This window comes from Paramormyrops kingsleyae, chromosome 21 (assembly GCF_048594095.1).
Source record: "Paramormyrops kingsleyae isolate MSU_618 chromosome 21, PKINGS_0.4, whole genome shotgun sequence".
Lineage (NCBI taxonomy): Eukaryota > Metazoa > Chordata > Actinopteri > Osteoglossiformes > Mormyridae > Paramormyrops > Paramormyrops kingsleyae.
The window spans coordinates 3,874,760-3,892,918 of NC_132817.1; the positions used below are offsets into that span (position 1 = coordinate 3,874,760).

The 18,159-nt window shown below is 44.7% G+C and overlaps 2 protein-coding genes across 6 annotated transcripts in view; both read right to left on the reverse strand.

Annotated features, from left to right (window-relative positions):
- gng12a (guanine nucleotide binding protein (G protein), gamma 12a) overlaps window positions 1–7,530 on the reverse strand; it is a 31,509-nt gene extending 23,979 nt beyond the window's left edge. The window contains exons 1-2 of one of the 3 annotated variants that reach the window (XM_072704271.1): window positions 7,203–7,530; window positions 2,979–3,039 (exon numbers count right to left, since the gene is read on the reverse strand). The gene's annotated coding sequence lies outside the window, so the exon portion shown is untranslated. The other 2 variants (XM_023816667.2, XM_023816668.2) reach the window with 2 other exon arrangements.
- Window positions 7,531–15,315: 7,785 nt separating this feature from the next.
- Window positions 15,316–18,116, reverse strand: LOC111846470 (GTP-binding protein Di-Ras2-like). Of its 3 annotated transcripts, none has more exons than XM_023816661.2 (2): window positions 17,314–18,116; window positions 15,316–16,521 (listed from the first exon to the last, which is right to left on the reverse strand). In XM_023816661.2, exon 2 carries the CDS (start codon window positions 16,423–16,425, stop codon window positions 15,826–15,828), a length of 600 nt encoding a protein of 199 aa, XP_023672429.1. In that variant the 5' UTR covers window positions 16,426–16,521; window positions 17,314–18,116; the 3' UTR covers window positions 15,316–15,825. The 3 variants fall into 3 exon arrangements, with proteins under 3 accessions (XP_023672429.1, XP_023672432.1, XP_023672431.1); XM_023816664.2 differs by lacking the exon at window positions 17,314–18,116 and adding an exon at window positions 16,746–17,302; XM_023816663.2 differs by lacking the exon at window positions 17,314–18,116 and adding an exon at window positions 16,688–17,302.
- Between the last annotated feature and the right edge of the window lie 43 nt (window positions 18,117–18,159).

Below are 18,159 nucleotides of genomic sequence, written 5' to 3' on the forward strand. Positions count from 1 at the left end.
TTAATAATGTGCTTTAAGTCAAGTCAAATTCAGTTTATGCATGATTACATGATATAACTTTTTTAATACTGTATCCTAAATTGTGGATAATTAAGCTATATATCATATGCTGAAGTACATTTCTGGAGTGTTAAAGATTAAAAGAAAAAATAACAAGAACCGTACAGAACCAAAAACCGTGATACAAACCGAACCATGGGTTTTGTGAACCATGCCACCCCTAGTAATAGCTCATGGAGAACAGAATAAGACCCTAATAAGATTCAGCATGGGTTTGTGAACACGGGTTTGTCCACAGAAGCTCATCACCGCCCCATCCTGTTGCAGCAAGCAACAAGTTTCCACAGGGGCACCAAAACTCAACACTTTGTGGAGATTTATGTAAAGTTTCCTCCCCCCCCCCATGCCTGTACCAAACAGCCTGGCACCATGGTAACCACAGCTGTCCACCTTTGCAGAGTTAAGTCCGACTTCGTCCAGAAAGAGCTAATCACACCAGTCAGGAAAACCAGGTTAAACGGTGACCAAGAAACAGCTCTTCAAACCAGAAGGAAAACTGCTCCGGCTGTGTAGTAAGACACAGGCAGCATAGATAAAGACTCACAATCGGATTTAAACGTTAGAAATTACCACAAATCCGACACCATATATAACTGACTAGGGTCATTTCATTGAGCTCCTTTTATTTACCAGAAAAGGTTCTTGGCTTCAGAATCCTGCACAGAAACCAAACTCTGCTCTATTTCAGTGCCCCAACAGCAGTAACATTTATCAGTTTCCCTGATCTCTGCCTCACCAGCCCCCCCAATACTGTTTGTTAGCACTCAATTAACAAATTAAAGTTTAACAACGCCCACCCCCACACACTTTCCCTATTCCATCAGCTCGCCATTTCCCACGGGCCCACATGGGTACCGAGCGACGGTGAGGCCCAAACTCAGACAGGTATGACGCCACCAAATCCAGACCGTGAGAAATGCACATTTTATTGCGCTTTGAAAAAGCACCATAAATATATCCCAAACTTCCCCTTTAAAGATGGAAAAGCCGCACATTTCTGACGACAGGAGACCAGCAGGGTGCATAAAGACCATAAATTCACCCCCAGCCTCTGTGTACCACCAGACAGAACAGGAGACCCTGCAGCGGGCGACACTCTTACCCACGATTCCACTTATTCTATTTGGTCTCCATGGTGACGGTGTCTGACGTAAAAGCCAGCGATGCCCCCCTCCCCCCAGAGAAGCAGCTTGTCTACTGTGTGTTACTCCTTATCAGCTGTATTTTATTTTCAAGGGGGGGGGTGGCTGAGCTCTGCTCACTGAGGGAGGGGGCTGAGGTTCCCCCTACAGGAGCCCATACTACCGGCGTCATTTTAAAAGGTGGGTGTGACCAGCGAGCACACCCAGATCCACAGGTGTGTGACTCTCAGACAGGGAGGGGCTGTAGCCGGAGTTACTGTCAATCGATGCTCGGCTCAACCCAATGGGAAGTTAAGGAGACACTGATAATCCCACCTATTCAAAGACCCCCGTCTTAAAAATGACAAATCTGAGCAAAGCCCAAGGTGGCAGATGGCAGGTGAAGGCCCTAGGGCCCTGCAGATAATTTATCACGTCCGGTTTCCAGAGCCGTATGTTTCGGAAAACCCAGAAGGTGACTCTACAGATGACAGCAAAAAAGAGGCGATTTGAGAAGCAATTTCTGAAGCTGGCATCACTGACATGGCTTCCTGTCAGGTGAGAGGAGAAGCACCGCATCACTTCTTGTGTTGTCAGGTGCATCGCAATCACTGTGCCATCACATAAAAACATAAACAAACTATCCAGGAGTCTTTCCTGCTTTACTGACCACACTTTACCCAAGAGCTGGAGCATGACGTTGAGATCCTGAGTCACTCAGACAGACTATTAATGAAAGAGTGAATTAAAAGGGTAATTCTTCCTGTTCCGCGGGCGTAAAAACCTGATTGATCTGCGGATGGGTATACGTCTTTACCCCGCCGGTCAATACACTTTCATGGAGCAGACATTGGTCCTCCACTCCAGCATCACAGAGAGGGGCTGTTGGGTTCAGCTCTGCTGTCCGTGTTTACATGAAACAGAGAGAGAGATCGCAATCGCGCCGCATGACCGCCCCTGGGGCCACGGACTGATAAACGGCAGTCTGAGTTACATTTCTAGTCATCCCAGTACAGAGGTGGAAATTTCAGGTCCAGAAAGCAAAAATCCAAACCAAAATTTTGTGTAAACCAGTTGAGTTGTCTGTGACTGCTTATACTCATTTGGTTGGCTGACACGAAATCTTGGTCTGGATTTTTACTTTCTGGACCTGAAATTTACACCTGTGTCCCAGTGCCATCCGCAGCAGTAAATGATGGGCCGGGAGAAACCAGCCAAGACGAAACGCGTCCCACGCAGCCCGCCCATGATTTTCGGAGACTCATATCGCCACAACCTGCACTTAGGCAGGCCGACCACATTTACGGCAGAGGGCCACCGGGGCAAGACCAACCACACATCCAGGACATCCCCCCTGAAGCCCAATTTCCATTCTGCTCCTCCCTACCCAACTTGACAAGCTGAGCACCAGGATCTGGTCAACGACAGGTTAACAGCGAAAGGGAACGCCAACCCCTTGCTGCAAGGGGATTGGCTGCTGACAGGCTGGTTCAGGAGCTCCATTCCGCTTCAGAGCCCACCCTTGCAAGGGGCACCGGCAAAGTACCAGGAAATGTGCAGGATACACAGACCGGGATTAAGTTACTCTGGAGAAAAGGACACACAGGTGGTATTATTTCGTTTGGAAGCCTCGTTAGGCAGCCATCCTGCAGTGGAAACTCCTGATAACAGCAGCACATTCTCCCTGGATCCTGATACTCACATCAGGATCCCAACACGCAGCAATGTAAACACCACCCTGAAAGACAATACTGCCCTAGGTCTGTCCCTTTTCATGATCTGCTCCCATGCACCGGCCTGAACGAGCCACAGAAATCATTTCCGGCCAAATTTCAAGAGGACATCCAAGGTGGTCCATCTAAAACAGAGATTTTGAGAAAAAAAAGAAAGAAAGAAAAAAAAACCTTAAATCACCAGCCCAAATAAGCAGCAATATTCACATCTCACTGCTCAGTTATAAGAGTAACCGTTTTAAGGAGGTGACACCAGAAAAACGAGTGATGACTAATGAATACAATCTGAATAATTATAGTCGCCGTCTAAAAACAGCAAGCTGGTTCATCCGCATTGTGCCTGTGCGAGCCTGGGAAAATGTCACCTGTCATTCAGCAATTGCGATCAGCCACCAGAAATGTCACCGGCTGCGACATGTCTTAAGGGAGAATCGGGGACAATAACGTGATCAAACGTGAATCATCGATGGTGCCAGTAGTTCTTCCCTCTCAGATTCTGCAGGCGTGCCTCAGTGGACATTCATTAATTCATCTGGGAGCATGGAGTGAAGCCTCGACATCCAGGCACGTGAACCCCAATCCTCCCTCAGTCTCGCTTTGTGAAGCTGCCCAACATTCCAGTCTCCTGACAGGATCTGACCAATGGGACGCTGCTGAGTTACTGGGCCAGACTGCCGTCGCTTTAAGTCATGCACTCGTCGGCCCCAGCAACCAAGCGCATGGGCGAGAAAAGAGGAGGCGCAGGGTAAGAGAAGGAGAATGTGCTAATGGGTTTCTGTGGACACTGTGTAAGAAATATGGTGTCGCCAGGCTGAGCTGCATGTGACCCCTCACAATATTCACCATTCACTGCTTTATAAATATCACAGCGTTTCATCTGATTCAACTGCAACAAGTAATGAGTAATGACTAATGATTTATTCACACTGGGAAGTCCACCATCGATGGTACAACTGTCGTTCCCAGGGAGGATTCAAGCTTCAGCAGCCCAGCTCATCAATTAGCAGACTCGTCGCCACCTCAGCTAACTCACAGTGCAGCTCTCTGCCTCTTAATCAGTAACAGTGTCTGACCAGAAGCAGCTTTTGGACCTCGGGGCTTGTCCTCTCAACCCTTGGAGTACTTTTGTTTATTTTTTCGTGTTTTTTGTGAAGCAGTTTCCCAGTTTCAATTCATAGTGGCAGGAGTGATGGCCTCAGAGACACTTAACTCACTGTACTGTGGTAAAACACTGCGTTACACCAAGATTCGAAAGGGACGTGGGTACGAGCCTAGGCCCTGCTCTTGCTCGCCCAGCTCGGCCACATTACTGCCATTTTTCACATTCGTCTTCGGAGTCACGACTTCAGTGTCACTGGGAAGTAGACACGGCAGGGTGATGTGGCCCCCGAGTCGAGTCCCTGGAGGCCCCTGACTAAACAGCAAGTGAAAGACCTAACACTTCTCCTCTCATACAGTGAAGCACCTTCTGCTCAGCAGCTCCCCACATTACGAGTGCCGCCACCTTAGTAGCAGGCCTGTTTACAGCAAATAAATACCCTCAGAAGGTCACATCAGAGCTCCGGGGGCACTCACAGAAAAGGACCCATGGCGGCCCGTTTGCACACGCCTCCTCCAGACACACGAGCAAACTGCAAGGACCCCGACAGCAGGAGTCTGCATGTGTGTTTACATTCTCCAACAAAAAGCAAATGCCCGTCCAATCAAACCAAATTCCCCTCTCACAGGTCTGAATAAAAACGTCTGCCCTCACTCGAAACCTCATTTGGACAAAAACTGATAAGATGGGGGGGTTTGTCACTGTCTGAATTCATTTCAGGAAATTGGACCCAATACATAAATCCGGTGAGCGATGTAGACAGGAATGCAGCACCAAACCCTTCCACCAATAGGGAAGTGCCTGAGGATTCTGGGTAATCACACACACAGGCACAGCGTCCCCCAGCTTTCGCAACATATTTCAGTGTGATTATAAATACAGAGAAGAGTTTTCCAATTAAATCAAGGTAGGGGGAGGCAGTGGTGAGTGAGGCCTTGACTGTCATTTACCAGCCCGGGCTCAAGAATGTCAAACGCCTAAATGCCCTACGGCACAATCTTAGGGAGCAGGTTCTGATAGAGGCACTCGATGATGCGTGACCTAGTGGGCCACGAGGTGCTGGGTAGCCACAGAGAGAGCGGATGCGGCACCCCTGAAGCAGACAACGTAAAGTGTCACTTCTTGTGAGCAGAGAGGCAGCAGAAAGCTCAGCCAAGCCGCAAAGGGCAAATCTACATTCCGGCCTCACTCGCGCATACCCCCCGCACCCCCTCCCCAGCTCCACACAGTGTCACTCCTCGCTGCCAAAGCCCCCATCCCCCCACGGCTAAGACAGTGCCATCCTTTCACACGGGCCGTGGCCGCTCCGTCAACAGGCCTCCCGTTTCTCCTCTTTCAGCGGGGGGCCAAAGGAGACCGGGTGTAAAACACAACAGGCCAACGCGGGCAGGTGGACCCGAGTTTGTGGGAGACTCCCCATGGATGCGGCTGGTCAAATGCTGTGTTTACATTTTTATCCAAAGTCCAGAACCCTCTAAAAATACACCTTCTGGTTACTCTGGGACTGTTCAAAGAGAGAGAGAGAGAGAGAGAGAGAGAGAGAGAGAGAAAGAGAGGGGGAGAGAGAGAGAGAGGAAACAGAAAACAACCTCTTTGATTTACAGCCCCACGGAAGTGACTGTGGTCAAAGGTCAGCTACGTTCCAGAGCTGGGCAGCTCACGCCCCCTCAGTGTGGTGGCCGCACACACAGGAATTCTCCAGAAACATTTTGGAATTCCTAGAAATGGATGGAACATACAGCTCATCAGGAAAATGAATACATATGCTCTGTCTGTCAATCCTACAGGACTTCCTAATGAGCACTGTGCCCACAGACATGATCCCAGCACACGTCAGTAAATCCCAATTTCATAAGCTCCATTGCACAACCCCACCTTGCTGAGCAGGGCACGCCGGGGGCCAGGTGGATGGGTCCTCGTGTGTCCAGCTAGCCGGCCCCCCAAGCGCTCTTTCCGGGTGCCAAATCAATCCTAGAATCCTCACTGGCACCCAGGAAGGAACAAAGAGCTGTTGTTTGTGGAGGCGGAGCCTAGGTCACATGCAGGACTCTAAACGGGTTTGTCGCCTCCCACTTGCCGTCCAGCGACGGCTGAGAGATTTACAGAGACGCTGTAAGCGCCGGATTTGCAGCATGGTTTTCCTGCGCTAGTAATCCAGCAGTGTGCAATCCCCCCCCCCCCATTCTGGGACAGTTTTCATACCAGTGTTCATCTGCTGCTTAGTAATATACATGTACAAGGAGAGAGGGAAAGGGGAAGAGAGAGAAAGAGAGAAAGACACAGACAGAGAGAGACAGAGAAAGAATACACACGTGTGAAAGGGAATAATGTTTGGTTGAATATAACTGCTTTGCTTTATAGCTGAATACATACATTTTAAACCCCAGGAATGCCCAAAAACATCCTAAAGGCTGGATGTAAAATGACCTCTCCATGTGACCCTATCAGGCTGTCCACAAGCAACTGACAGAAAATGCTCAAACTGGAAGGGTCCATGGCAGAGCAAGGAAAAGGGAAGACACGCCCTTGTATTTTACAGGCATATGTGACTGTAAAGTGTCAATTCCACTTTCACAATGCCTAATATTTAATTCTGCACCTTGAATAAGAGCAAAGCTGAGGCAATGTGACGCGGGAGGGTATAGAAGCAGAGGTCCGTCTTCACACAGTGAACAAGGTCCGCGGAAAACTGCGCCGGCAGAACCAAGTTAGTTTTTAAAATAAGAATCAATAACCGGCTGTAACATGAGGAAATGTGTGTCAGGCTTCAGAAAGCACGGTGTTCTACAGAAATCACTTCGATATTTATCACTTAAATACAATTACACCGCTCTATCACAGTAAATTTAGATTAAACTGTAGAAGTAATCATTAATTATTACAATTATTACTATTATTATGATGCTGTAATATCAGGATATGTATATCAAACTTCACAGAGGACGCTGTTATACAGAAATCACTTCAGTTCTACTGTCTTAAACACAATAATTACAGCTACATTACAGGACATTTTGATTAAAACAGAGGAACTTATTATCATTACTGTTGTTGTTGTTATCATCATCGTCGTCGTCGTCGTCAGTCTCGGTCCCCTTCGCGCCCGCAGACAGCCGTTAAAAGGCACCGCGGGTCCCAGCGGCGGATCCCCCCGCCCATCCATCCACCCAGCGGCGGCGCAGCTCCTACCTGGACGGCGGCCGCGCGGAGCGTGACGGAGCCACAGGCGGGAAAGCGCCGATGTCCCGCGAGCCCCTTCCTCAGCGCGCTCCCGGTACGGCCACAGCGGGCGCTCTTCGTGGTGGCTCTTCGCCTGTCTGTAGCTGCGCTTCCTCGCCCCTAACTTTCCTTCTCTTTCTTTCTCTTTTCCCCTCCCTTTGGCGCCGTGTCACATCCTCAGCTCGCACCCCACTTGGCTACCGCGGCTCTCCGCCGTGACCAGCCGGGACAGCGCTTCCACTTCGCTCCGCCTGAGACGCGGAATGGTGGGAACGATGGAGGACTTTTCGGGCCGCCCCCTCCCTCACGCCTCGCGCCGTGTCTGCTGCAGTGGCGCCCCCTGGCGGTGGCGGTTACGCGTCCGTTTCTCACGGCGCCCTTTTAATCGTGGCGTTGGTAATGAAGCTCTATCTGAGGCGCTTCCATGTGTCGCATCGCTTTTAAAAATATTTGTACTGCGTGCATGTTTTTTAAATAAGATATTTAAATTCATCTATCTGTGTACGAGGGTCTTCAGAAACCACAGATTTATTGTAGATAGGTTTTACCCCCCAAATTGCAGGGTCTGAAACTGCCATACAAATAGCAGGCGGTCTGTGTATTCTCGCGCATTGGTCTTTATAAGATCTGACACAAAGGCATAAAATCCGATGGGAAGTTTTTTTTTATTTAATTCGAATCAAAAGCAATAAAGGAGCTGCTGAATGGAGACAGTCCCAGCATCTGGGCAGCAGCCTTCTGAAAGAATAAATAATATAATGAGTCCTTGAAGACAAAATGAGAGGATGACTGGGGGGCACGGATTACATTGGGAGAGCGGTGTGAGTACAGAGGACGGCGGTGGTCATTCTGCAGCCTTTCATTTGCTCTAATAAATTATGTAATGTTTTGAAGACCGTCTTTTCTTGGTACTTTTCCAGACAATTGGCGGTTGCCGTCAACAAACTGTACTGCGGTCCGCAGTACTGCACGGTCCTAAAATAGTCACCACGGATGGCGTTCGCAGACTGGCTCTTTTTTTTCAACTTTTTATTTATGAAGTGTCAACACAATACATAAAAGAAGAGAGGGAAATACAGGAATCAGTCTGAGGTCATGAGATACACAATGTGTATAAAAAAAAGATCATTAAACAGTCACAAATTAACATATACTATTTAATGAAGTAATATCTCTCTGTTCAGCATGTAAATGGACCACTTTCCCCACCTTCTCTCCCCTAGCTCCTTTTGAAGCCTTAAAGAATAAGTCATCTGCTCAAGGAGGTGTAGCTGTTTCACAATACCGATAAAGACCCCCAGAGTAGGGATATCTTTTTGAAGCCAATTGTCATTTTACACGCTACCAACATAATCTTTAGGAGGTACTCATCATCTTCACCTAGTCCCTCGGGGAGACTCCCCAGGTACAGAGATGTGAACGTGATGTCAACCCTAAAGCCCAACACCTTTGCTATAATTACTGCAACCTCCTTCCAAAAATTTTGAATAAGAGGACACAGCCAGAATACATGGGCATGATCAACCTGTCATGGATCCGGACGGCACGGGAACGGGAACGAGGCATGGTACACAAAGAAGGGGCGGACGACCCACTTGCGGCTCCAGCAAACAAAAAGGGGTTTATTAAACGAAACTGAAAACACTATAAACACAACTAAACCAAAAAGACCACAAGGGGTCAAAAACAGAAAGGGGATTAATCAAGACTAAATAACAAAAACTGAATGCACGCAGAACACTGACCATATCAAAAACCATCAACCTACAACAACCATAGACATAGACATAGACATAGACATAGACATAGACATAGACATAGACATAGACATAGACATAGACATAGACATAGACATAGACATAGACATAGACATAGACATAGACATAGACATCAGAGACAAGACGCGACGCAATGAACCAGCGGGGAACAGAACAAAGGCAGGAACTAATATACTACAGGGGTAATGACTAACACAGGGCAGGTGAGGCTGATTAACAAAGACTAGGGAAACAGGACACAGGTGAAACCAATTAACTCAAAGACACTAACAATCAGGGAAACTAAGAATTAATCAAGGAAACAGAAACCAACACTAGGGAATTAAACAGGTAAAGACACAAGCAGGGGCACAAGGGACAAAACCAACTACAAAATCAGACACAAGAACTAAAGAAACTCAAATGAAACACTAGGGAGCAAAATACAGAAACAGAGGAGGCGGGATTAGAACTCACAACAAGAGGGAACTCAGGACCAAGGGGCAAACAGACAGCACATGCTTAATACATTGAGCCACGAGACCAGACAAGAGACAGGGGAGAAACAAGGACTGACGTATGGACGGGATGACCAGCACCACCTGCTGGTCAAACGGGGAAGGGGCACGGAAGGACCACAGCGGGAGGCCGACCCTGACACAACCAAAGCTTCTCCACATTCCCTCAAGCACTGTAGTTGCATATTTGTTTGTTTGCTTTTTTGTTTTGGGGTAATAAAAAATCTTATAATATTTTTCCAGTAAAAGTCTCTCCAAATCAGAGAGTTGGTGGTGGATGATTGTGTTAACCAAGCGTTCATTCATGTGTCCTCAGTTATGTCAATGTTCAGGTCTTTTTCCCATCGTTTCTTCACATAGGCAGTAGTGTGCTTATTTAATGAAAATATACCATTGTACAACCTGCCTATAAGTCCTTTAGTACTACTGGACTTGTATGCATCGACAAACAGCTGGATAACAATTGGCAGTTCTTTCTGGTCAGAGTCTTTAACTTCTTTATTAACATAATCACGAAGCTGTAAATATCTGAATTAGGGCTGCAACTAACGATTATTTTGATAATCGATTAATCTGTCGATTACTTTTTCGATTAATCGATTAATCGGATTGGGGGGGGGCAAAAAAACAATTTGATTTCCAGCAATTTTTAATAACCCAGTCTGTCTTTGTACAAAAGTTGTTTCCAGCAACTCACATAAAAAACAAATGTATGCTACATTAAGAGTATACAAAAAAAAATAATAATTTGTAGCAGCTGAATCAACGTAATGAAATACACAAAATCTTGTTTTATAAAGTGCAACCAGCATGGTGCTTTAGATAATGTATTCAGTACTCCAGTTTTTTAATGTAAAAGCACAGACTACCGCTGCTGCTACTAAGAATATAATTAAATAATTGTCTAATGTTATTTAATGTTGATACACATATATGACAGGGGGAGAGAGCACGCCAGCGAGTATGTCTGCATTTATTACGGACAAATAAAGTAAACATTTATTGCGAAGAAAAAGCCTTTTCCGCATCTTACGCTAAAAATTACTGAGCAACGCAAATAAGACGATTGGTGCCCGTGAACGGCAGGCGGCAAATTTTGTTTTAAAACGTGTCCGGTTGTTTCAGCATACTACAGTGATGAACTGTAAATAAGATAAATAATATAAGGCTATTTTGTTTGTTTAATAAAAGGACAAGATATAAACCTGTTCTATCGGAAAGGTAGCCTTAAATGACTTCTGTTGCGATCTGGAGCTATATAGAAAATGAAATTAAATAAAATTAACTTGGGGCGCCCACCTAATAGAATGGTAGGGTAAACACGTTGTGGTATACTGTATGTAGCCGCATTTCTAGCCCCATAATAGCTGATTGTGTTGACAACCACGACTTCCCCTGCGTTCATTTAAACACATGTGCGTGTGTGAAGGGACGGGGCGGGTAACGCGGCCGGCAGTAACGCCATTGGTTGCAGTTATTAGTTATCCAATCCGACAGTAAACGGCTCATTAATAAGAATATTCTCAGAGTTATGGTCTCGAAATAAAATCCCGAGTCCTTGACAAGAACGAGTACAAATACGGCTGCTTCAAAGACAAGATCGAGACCTTCAAAAACTGGTCTTGAGTACTACAACATTTGATATTACTATAAATTTCTATCGTGAAGAAATGAAGCAGTGGCGTAGTGGTAACAAGAAATTTAAGGTGGGTAAACTATATGCACAGCAGTAAAAACGGTGGGTAACTATACCATTAACATTAGTGATCTTAAAAAAGGTGAGTAAAAGCTGTTTTGTAAATTTAAAAGGTGCGTAAATGGCGTTTATGTGCATTTACTTTTTTCTTTTATGGCGGTCGGCATCCAGCTTAATGGTACTTTACTGCCACCGCGGCTTTGGTTAGCTTACTGCTCCCAAATTAGGAGGTTGCCACTGTACTTATGTGTATAATAACGTAGACCCAACTAATCGATTATTAAATTAGTTGGCAACTATTTTAATAATCGACTTTAATCGATTAAATCGATTAGTTGTTGCAGCCCTAATCTAAATAGATCCTTTTTACTAAGCCCATAAGTCTGACGTAGATGATCAAAGCTGACCAGTCTCCAGTTTTTAATTATTTTACATAAAGAAGTAATGCCAGTGAAAACCCACTGTCTGTATCTAAAATCATATAGTGCCGGCTTAAAGTCAGGGTCATATGCCGGCCATTTGAGCAATTTAATCTGTCTCTGAAGTTGAAAACGTTGAACAACCTCTAGCCATATTTTCAAAGATAAATTCACCCATTTACTGCCTGTCGGTGCATGGTGTCCCCCATTTCCCATCAATACACCCTATAAATGACTGGATTGGTATGTCTGTTAAAGAGGTCTCTATTGTCTTCCATTTAGCTTCATAAGAAGGATCACACCAGTATACCAGGGGTCTCAACTGGGCTGAGATGTAATAATCCTTTAGCGATGGGAGGGCCATGCCTCCCTTTTCCCTTGGTAACTGTAGTGTGGAAAATCTTACCCTAGGTCTCTTATTTTTCCATATAAACTGTGAAATATGCATATTTCATTCCCTAAATTGTTTTGCGGAAATTTCTATGGGAAGAGATGAGAACAAGTATAGCAATCTAGGGAGGATATTCATCTTAACAGATCTGATTCTGTCACCCAACTCAAGAGGAAGAAGACTCCATCTTCTTAAGTCTTCATATATTTTTTTATTAACCCGGCTATAATTAGCGTCAAATAGCTGTGATTCATCTTTAGTCAAATAAACTCCTAAAAATTTAATTTTATTTGAGTACCAATTGAAATTATACCTAGAGATAAATTCCTGTGTCGGTGTGTAATTGAATGTCATAACCTGGGTTTTACTCACATTAAGAACATACCCCGAAAACATCCCATATACTTCCAACATGTTCATTAAGACAGGGAGACAAGAATCTGGATTCATTATTGTAACAAAAACATCATCTGCATACAGACTAACTTTATATTCATCTTCTCCAACAGACTGGCTCTTTGATGCCTCCCTGTGGTTGTAAGCGAGTTTTGGTCGGGCATCACGCTCCAACTGGAACATCTGGCATCCAGACTGTGTTATGTCTCGTTTTTGCACAGTAAAACCAGCTGCGTAGATGCCAGCCAGTAGTGCTGGTCCAAAACATTTATTGCGTATTAAATATTTCTTTTCCCAATTACTTGGTGTGCCCAGACCCACATCATGAAATGGGTGAAAAAGGAAGGAAGAAGCCGGAGGAAAGAGATGTGTAAGGAGAGACTTATGGTGAATGACTGATGGTTCATGAGTAAGGTCGCGATATTTCCCTGTGCCAACCCAGAGGAAAGAGGGGGTGTCTATCTGGACAGTGGTGCAGGGACAGGAAAGGCAAGGGACCCTCCGGCTGGGCTGATTACATAGTACATCGCAACAGCAAATCTGTTCCATTTTATGTATTCTGTTTTTCACAGTTAAGTGAAAATAAAGGATTCATGTTTATTAAATTCTCTATGTTGATATTATTCATTTAGACATCATGCCAAAACAATGGTCATCAATTTCACCATGTCGGGCGGACAGAGAATGAGATAGGGTTTGCCTTGGTCCACGGAGACTTGCACCAATTACGTACTCCTTAGAGTCAACTCACAGATGTTAATGTCTCCTTTGGGTTGATTGAAAAGTTCCTCAGGATTTGCTGGCCTTTCCCTGACCTCCAGTGTACGTCCAACAGAAATTTATCCTAATATGCTCCAGAATGGTGTGCCAGACCAGAAATATTATGATCCTGTTAGAAACGTATGAGGTACATGTGCATCAGGGCATGTGTGTTGAATGATTCTATAAAAGAACTATAATTTAACCTTTACTCATTGTTGAATGATCAAGTGTATTTTAAAGGTATTTCTTCTAAATATGAGACAAAAATGTTCAAGATTTTAAATGCTATACCATGAAGCCTGTCTCTCCACCACCATTTTGAGGTCATCATCCCAGAATTCTTTGTGGCACAGGCTGATGACGCCAAACTGTGCACACGTCAAAGCAGGAGGGGAAAAGCAAATACACATTCATGGTTTTTCCGATGCTCTTTTTCTGAAGAATAATTATACACTAAATCACATCGGCTTAAGTTAATTGTAGCTAGTTACTGCCACCTTGACTTTAGCATGCATTTGTTAGCTAGTTACTCACTTCTAGCTTTTAGAGACTCATTTCACAGACTGGCCAACAGCTTATTTCACAAGTACAGGTTAGGCCGCGCTTCATAGAGCACAGAAAAACAGGGGGAAGGCAGCTGAAGGGTAACAGGCCAATGGGGAGAGCCGATTGATCAAATCGTAAAGCTATTCATCACAGATGATGTCATGAAAGCAAGCGAGTAACAGGAAAAGCTGCATTCATTGCGTTTATTTAATAACATTATCGCCTCCAAACAGCCCCCCCCCCCCCCCGCCTCTCCCCCAACCTCGTTAGCCCTCCACTTTGGAGGCTTTAATCCTGAGGGCGAGATGGTTCTCACATGACTGCCTCCAGCCTCCATCAGCAGCACTGTCAGCTCAGCCGCTCCACAAAGATGCGTCAAGGTTATGGTCCGTCATCACATGGAGGCACAGTGCAGTCCGCTGGCATCAGGTAAGTGGGTTAGTCATGCCTGGTTGTTTACTTTCCTTTGTGTTTCATGGTCATGCGTGGAATAAAGCCAGAGAGGCAGCACCTGCTGTCCAAATTTTTTTATTTTTTTTGCAAGACCGTGGGCAAAGCCGGGGAAAGGCTTCCGTCAGTCGCCTAGCAACGCCTCGCATCGTGACTCTTGCCCGGGTACAAGGAGTCACTGCCTGCCTTCATTTTGATGGGAGCAAACACAGATCTCAGCATGAGTCATATTGAAAGCCGTCAATGAAAAGTGGAGCTTCTTTGGAAAAACCAAGATGATGTAAAACCCTGAATCATTTGGGGTATTTTTGGATACACAGTGTAGCGCAGGAAAAATGGCATGTTCAACAAAGAGGGAAAAGAGGGAGTGATGTAAAATCTTTACTTGCGGAGAAAACACATCATCACTTTATAACTGCTTATCCTGGAAACCTTCACTGGGGGGTGCAGTCTATCCCAGCACACAAGTTTATTCCAAGACACACAATTTTGAACAATTTATAAGCCTAGATGTCAGTTAGCCTAACCATACATCTTTGGCCTGTAGAACATGCTAACACACAGAGTGGTGGAAATTTGCTCGTCTCATTCTCAGTGCTATTTCACCTCTGCAATGCTCTTCTTGTGCAACACTCTGTAATTATGCAATGAATTTAAATGAAAGATGTTGTGGACTTTGCCACCCTTAAGCTGACAGTGTGATAGATAGGGGCTCCCCCGCTAATTGTGTCATTTGTGATGCTTGAGGGATTTTGTGATTTTCACAAAGCAGCATGGGTGGAAATTATGGAGGTGGATGGGGGGGGGGGGGGGGGGCGCGGTTGTAACCCTCCCCCAATTCAATATCTTGGACCCCCTTGAATGGGTGGAGACCTCAACACCCCCCCTCCTCCCAAAGCTCCTTGGATTTTAACTGAAGGAGTTTATTAATCACGGGGGAAATTTAAGTTAATCGTAATATTTCACCATAGGTGCGTTAGCGGCCTCCCGCGTTCTAATCAAAGCAGCAGCGTTTCGCTCACCACGATCTGGCAGCACCGTACACCCTCTATTGATTGGCCCATTACCTCTTCTTCCAGGGAGGCTAAGGCTGCCTAAATGTTGGCACTGGCCTCCCCAGTAAAACAGCCAGCCTTCCAGTTTAATCATGATTTTATTTGCTTTATTTCCTTGATTACATCGCTTGTGGAAAAATGACTATTAAAAACGATTATGGCATTAATGTCACTTACAGTTGAGATTCCAGTTTTATTACTCAAATGTTTCATTATGCATTTATATAAACCCCTAAATTAGAATAAAATATTATATGATTGAATGTACAATTACACAGCCCCAATTTAAAAACAAAAATAATTCAGTTTAGAAACTCTTCATTACACACTGTCAGCTGAAACTAAATTATAAGATTTTACATATTGCCTTATAATCTTTTTTCTTTTTAGTAGTGCATTTATAATATCAATATTCAAAATATGTAACCAACTCCTTTGGTTAAAAAGTCATTTAAACGACCTTGTAATAATGTAGGTCTGTATTGCAAAAAGGTGAAACATGAAAGAATGAGTGGTTACTGAAAGGCGGCGGCATGCAGCCATTGTGCTAAATGTGTCTGACAAATTGTTACAACATCAAGGACCATTACTGACACGTGGCGCTCACATTAAATCACACTTGCCCTTTAGCCGATCCCTGGACCGCCACATCCTGGACTTCTTACCGTCCACCTGCAGGCACACCGCCCGCCGTTTCTCCAGATTGAGGAGCTCTTGGAAAAGTTCTTGTACGTTATGGTTGGTTTTGGCGGAAGTCTCCATGAAAGAACACCTCCAGCGAGCCGCCAGGCCCTCGCCCTCGCCGACGGCCACTTCTCGCTGACTCTCGTCGCTCTTGTTACCGACGAGCATGATGGGTAGGCCTTGTGTGTCACCGCTCTTAATCTGACAGATCTGCTCGTAGATGGGCTGCAGCTCCTCCAGGGACTGTCGGCTGATGACGGAGTACACCAGGATGAAGGCGTGACCCCGGGAGATGGACAGACGCTGCATAGCGGGAAACTGGTGACTGCCAGCCGTGTCAGTGATCTGCAGCGTGCAGACGTTGCGGTCGCAGCTGATCACCTGCCGGTAGGTGTCCTCCACGGTGGGTTTGTAGATTTCGTGGAAGGTGCCTTTGACGAAGCGCAAGACCAGGGAGGTCTTACCAACCCCACCCGCTCCAAACACAACCACCCGGTAGTCGTTGCTCTGCTCCGGCATGGTCTAGCCTCACCAAACCTCTTACGGGACTTCTGGGTGTAGCTGTCAGGCGTCTGACCTTACATACCCAGATGGCTTGGCAAAGCTAATGGAGAACTTGAGGGAAAAATAAAAGAAAATGGATTAAAGTAGCACACACTAAACCGAGATTTTACTGCGTGAACTAAAATATACGTGGGTATGAATTAAAGATATATTTTAAATTCTATTAAATCAATGAGTGTTAAAATTAAATAGCCCAGTATCCCAAGATTTCTGATACCCGTAATGCAGATCGGACCAACAGGTACATTTCAGTATATTCCCGAATCCGTGCACACCTGCTTTTCCTTTTCCTGGTATCATATTTCCTATATTACAGCGCATACATGCAGAAAATACAATGCAAAGATATTATATAACATGGAAAATGCAACCGTTGCGATTGTCGTCACAAATTAAAGAATCAAACAAGTTTTAATGACAGGTGCGTGTACGACATTAATTTAATTAATGTGAGAGAGGTTGCACACAGACAACAAAAATCCCTCCACAATGGAAATCACACAATTAATAGAGCAACACGGTTTCTATACAATCTATAGGCTACTGCCGGGCATTTCATGGACTCAGCTGTTATCCCTACAAGAGCCTTTTGTTTTTTCCGTATCGTCAAGCGTGAAAGAGATCAAACCAATGTTCGGGGAACATTCATCATAAGCACTTTTCAGAATTTTTAAAGATAAAAAACGTACCATCAGCGGGATCAGGAGAATTTTTTTTAATCTAACAATTATATACGTTGCTTTAAGTAACCACTTGTTCTTGACGGCCATCTGGTAAAGCAGGTATCTTCAGAGGGTAAGTTTATATATGTCAGAGTTACGATGCCGTTAAAAGTAGACTTACCTGTGAATGGGTTCCTGCGGAATCCTTTTTTATTGCAAATGGAAATTCCAGTGTTGTAGTTATATACAAACCTCCGAATGGACTATACCATGCTATAGCAAAAGGGTGCCTTCCCGATATAGTATTTTTATGGAGATGTTTTTTTTTCTTCTAATTGTTATGCTTTTTAAAATCGCCATTTAACCATTATTAACTTTAAACGTCAAGTTACAAAGCACCACTAAATAGCCTACCTTAAGAAAGCAATGTAAACAGCTCCCCCTCTTTTTCATTCATTTATTGGTCATGGACTCGCCTACCTCCATTCATACCATGGTACAAATCAACGTGACATTTTATACAAATACGATGCTGTGTATTAATTATAACACCGCATCGCTCTTATGGTATGTGATTGAAATATGAACTTCATCATTCATAGCCATTAAACAATAAACGTAATTTTAAACACACAATATTTATTATTCCATTTCAGTGTTTATAAATGGTTAAATATGAAATCTGACCTCCGTACTACTCCCTCAATATTGGGTACGCAGTACAGTAACTGATCAATTCGTAACTGCTGTAAAAAAAATCCCGAGCTCGATTACCGCCTGTCCTCCCGCTCGCCGTTTTACATTAAAAAAAATTTCCACGGTCTAGGTTAAATGTAAGGTGGTAATACTAAGGGCGATGTAAGGACACTTTGCTATATCGGCCTCCTTACAAACTTGGCGGTGTTTAAGGGGATGGTCTTGGATACGTTTTTATGTATTTAACACCTAAAAACGTGGTGAACGTATACTGCTGCAATACGCGCTCTTAACAATAGAGGGAGCCAGATTTCCAATAACACGTAGGAAG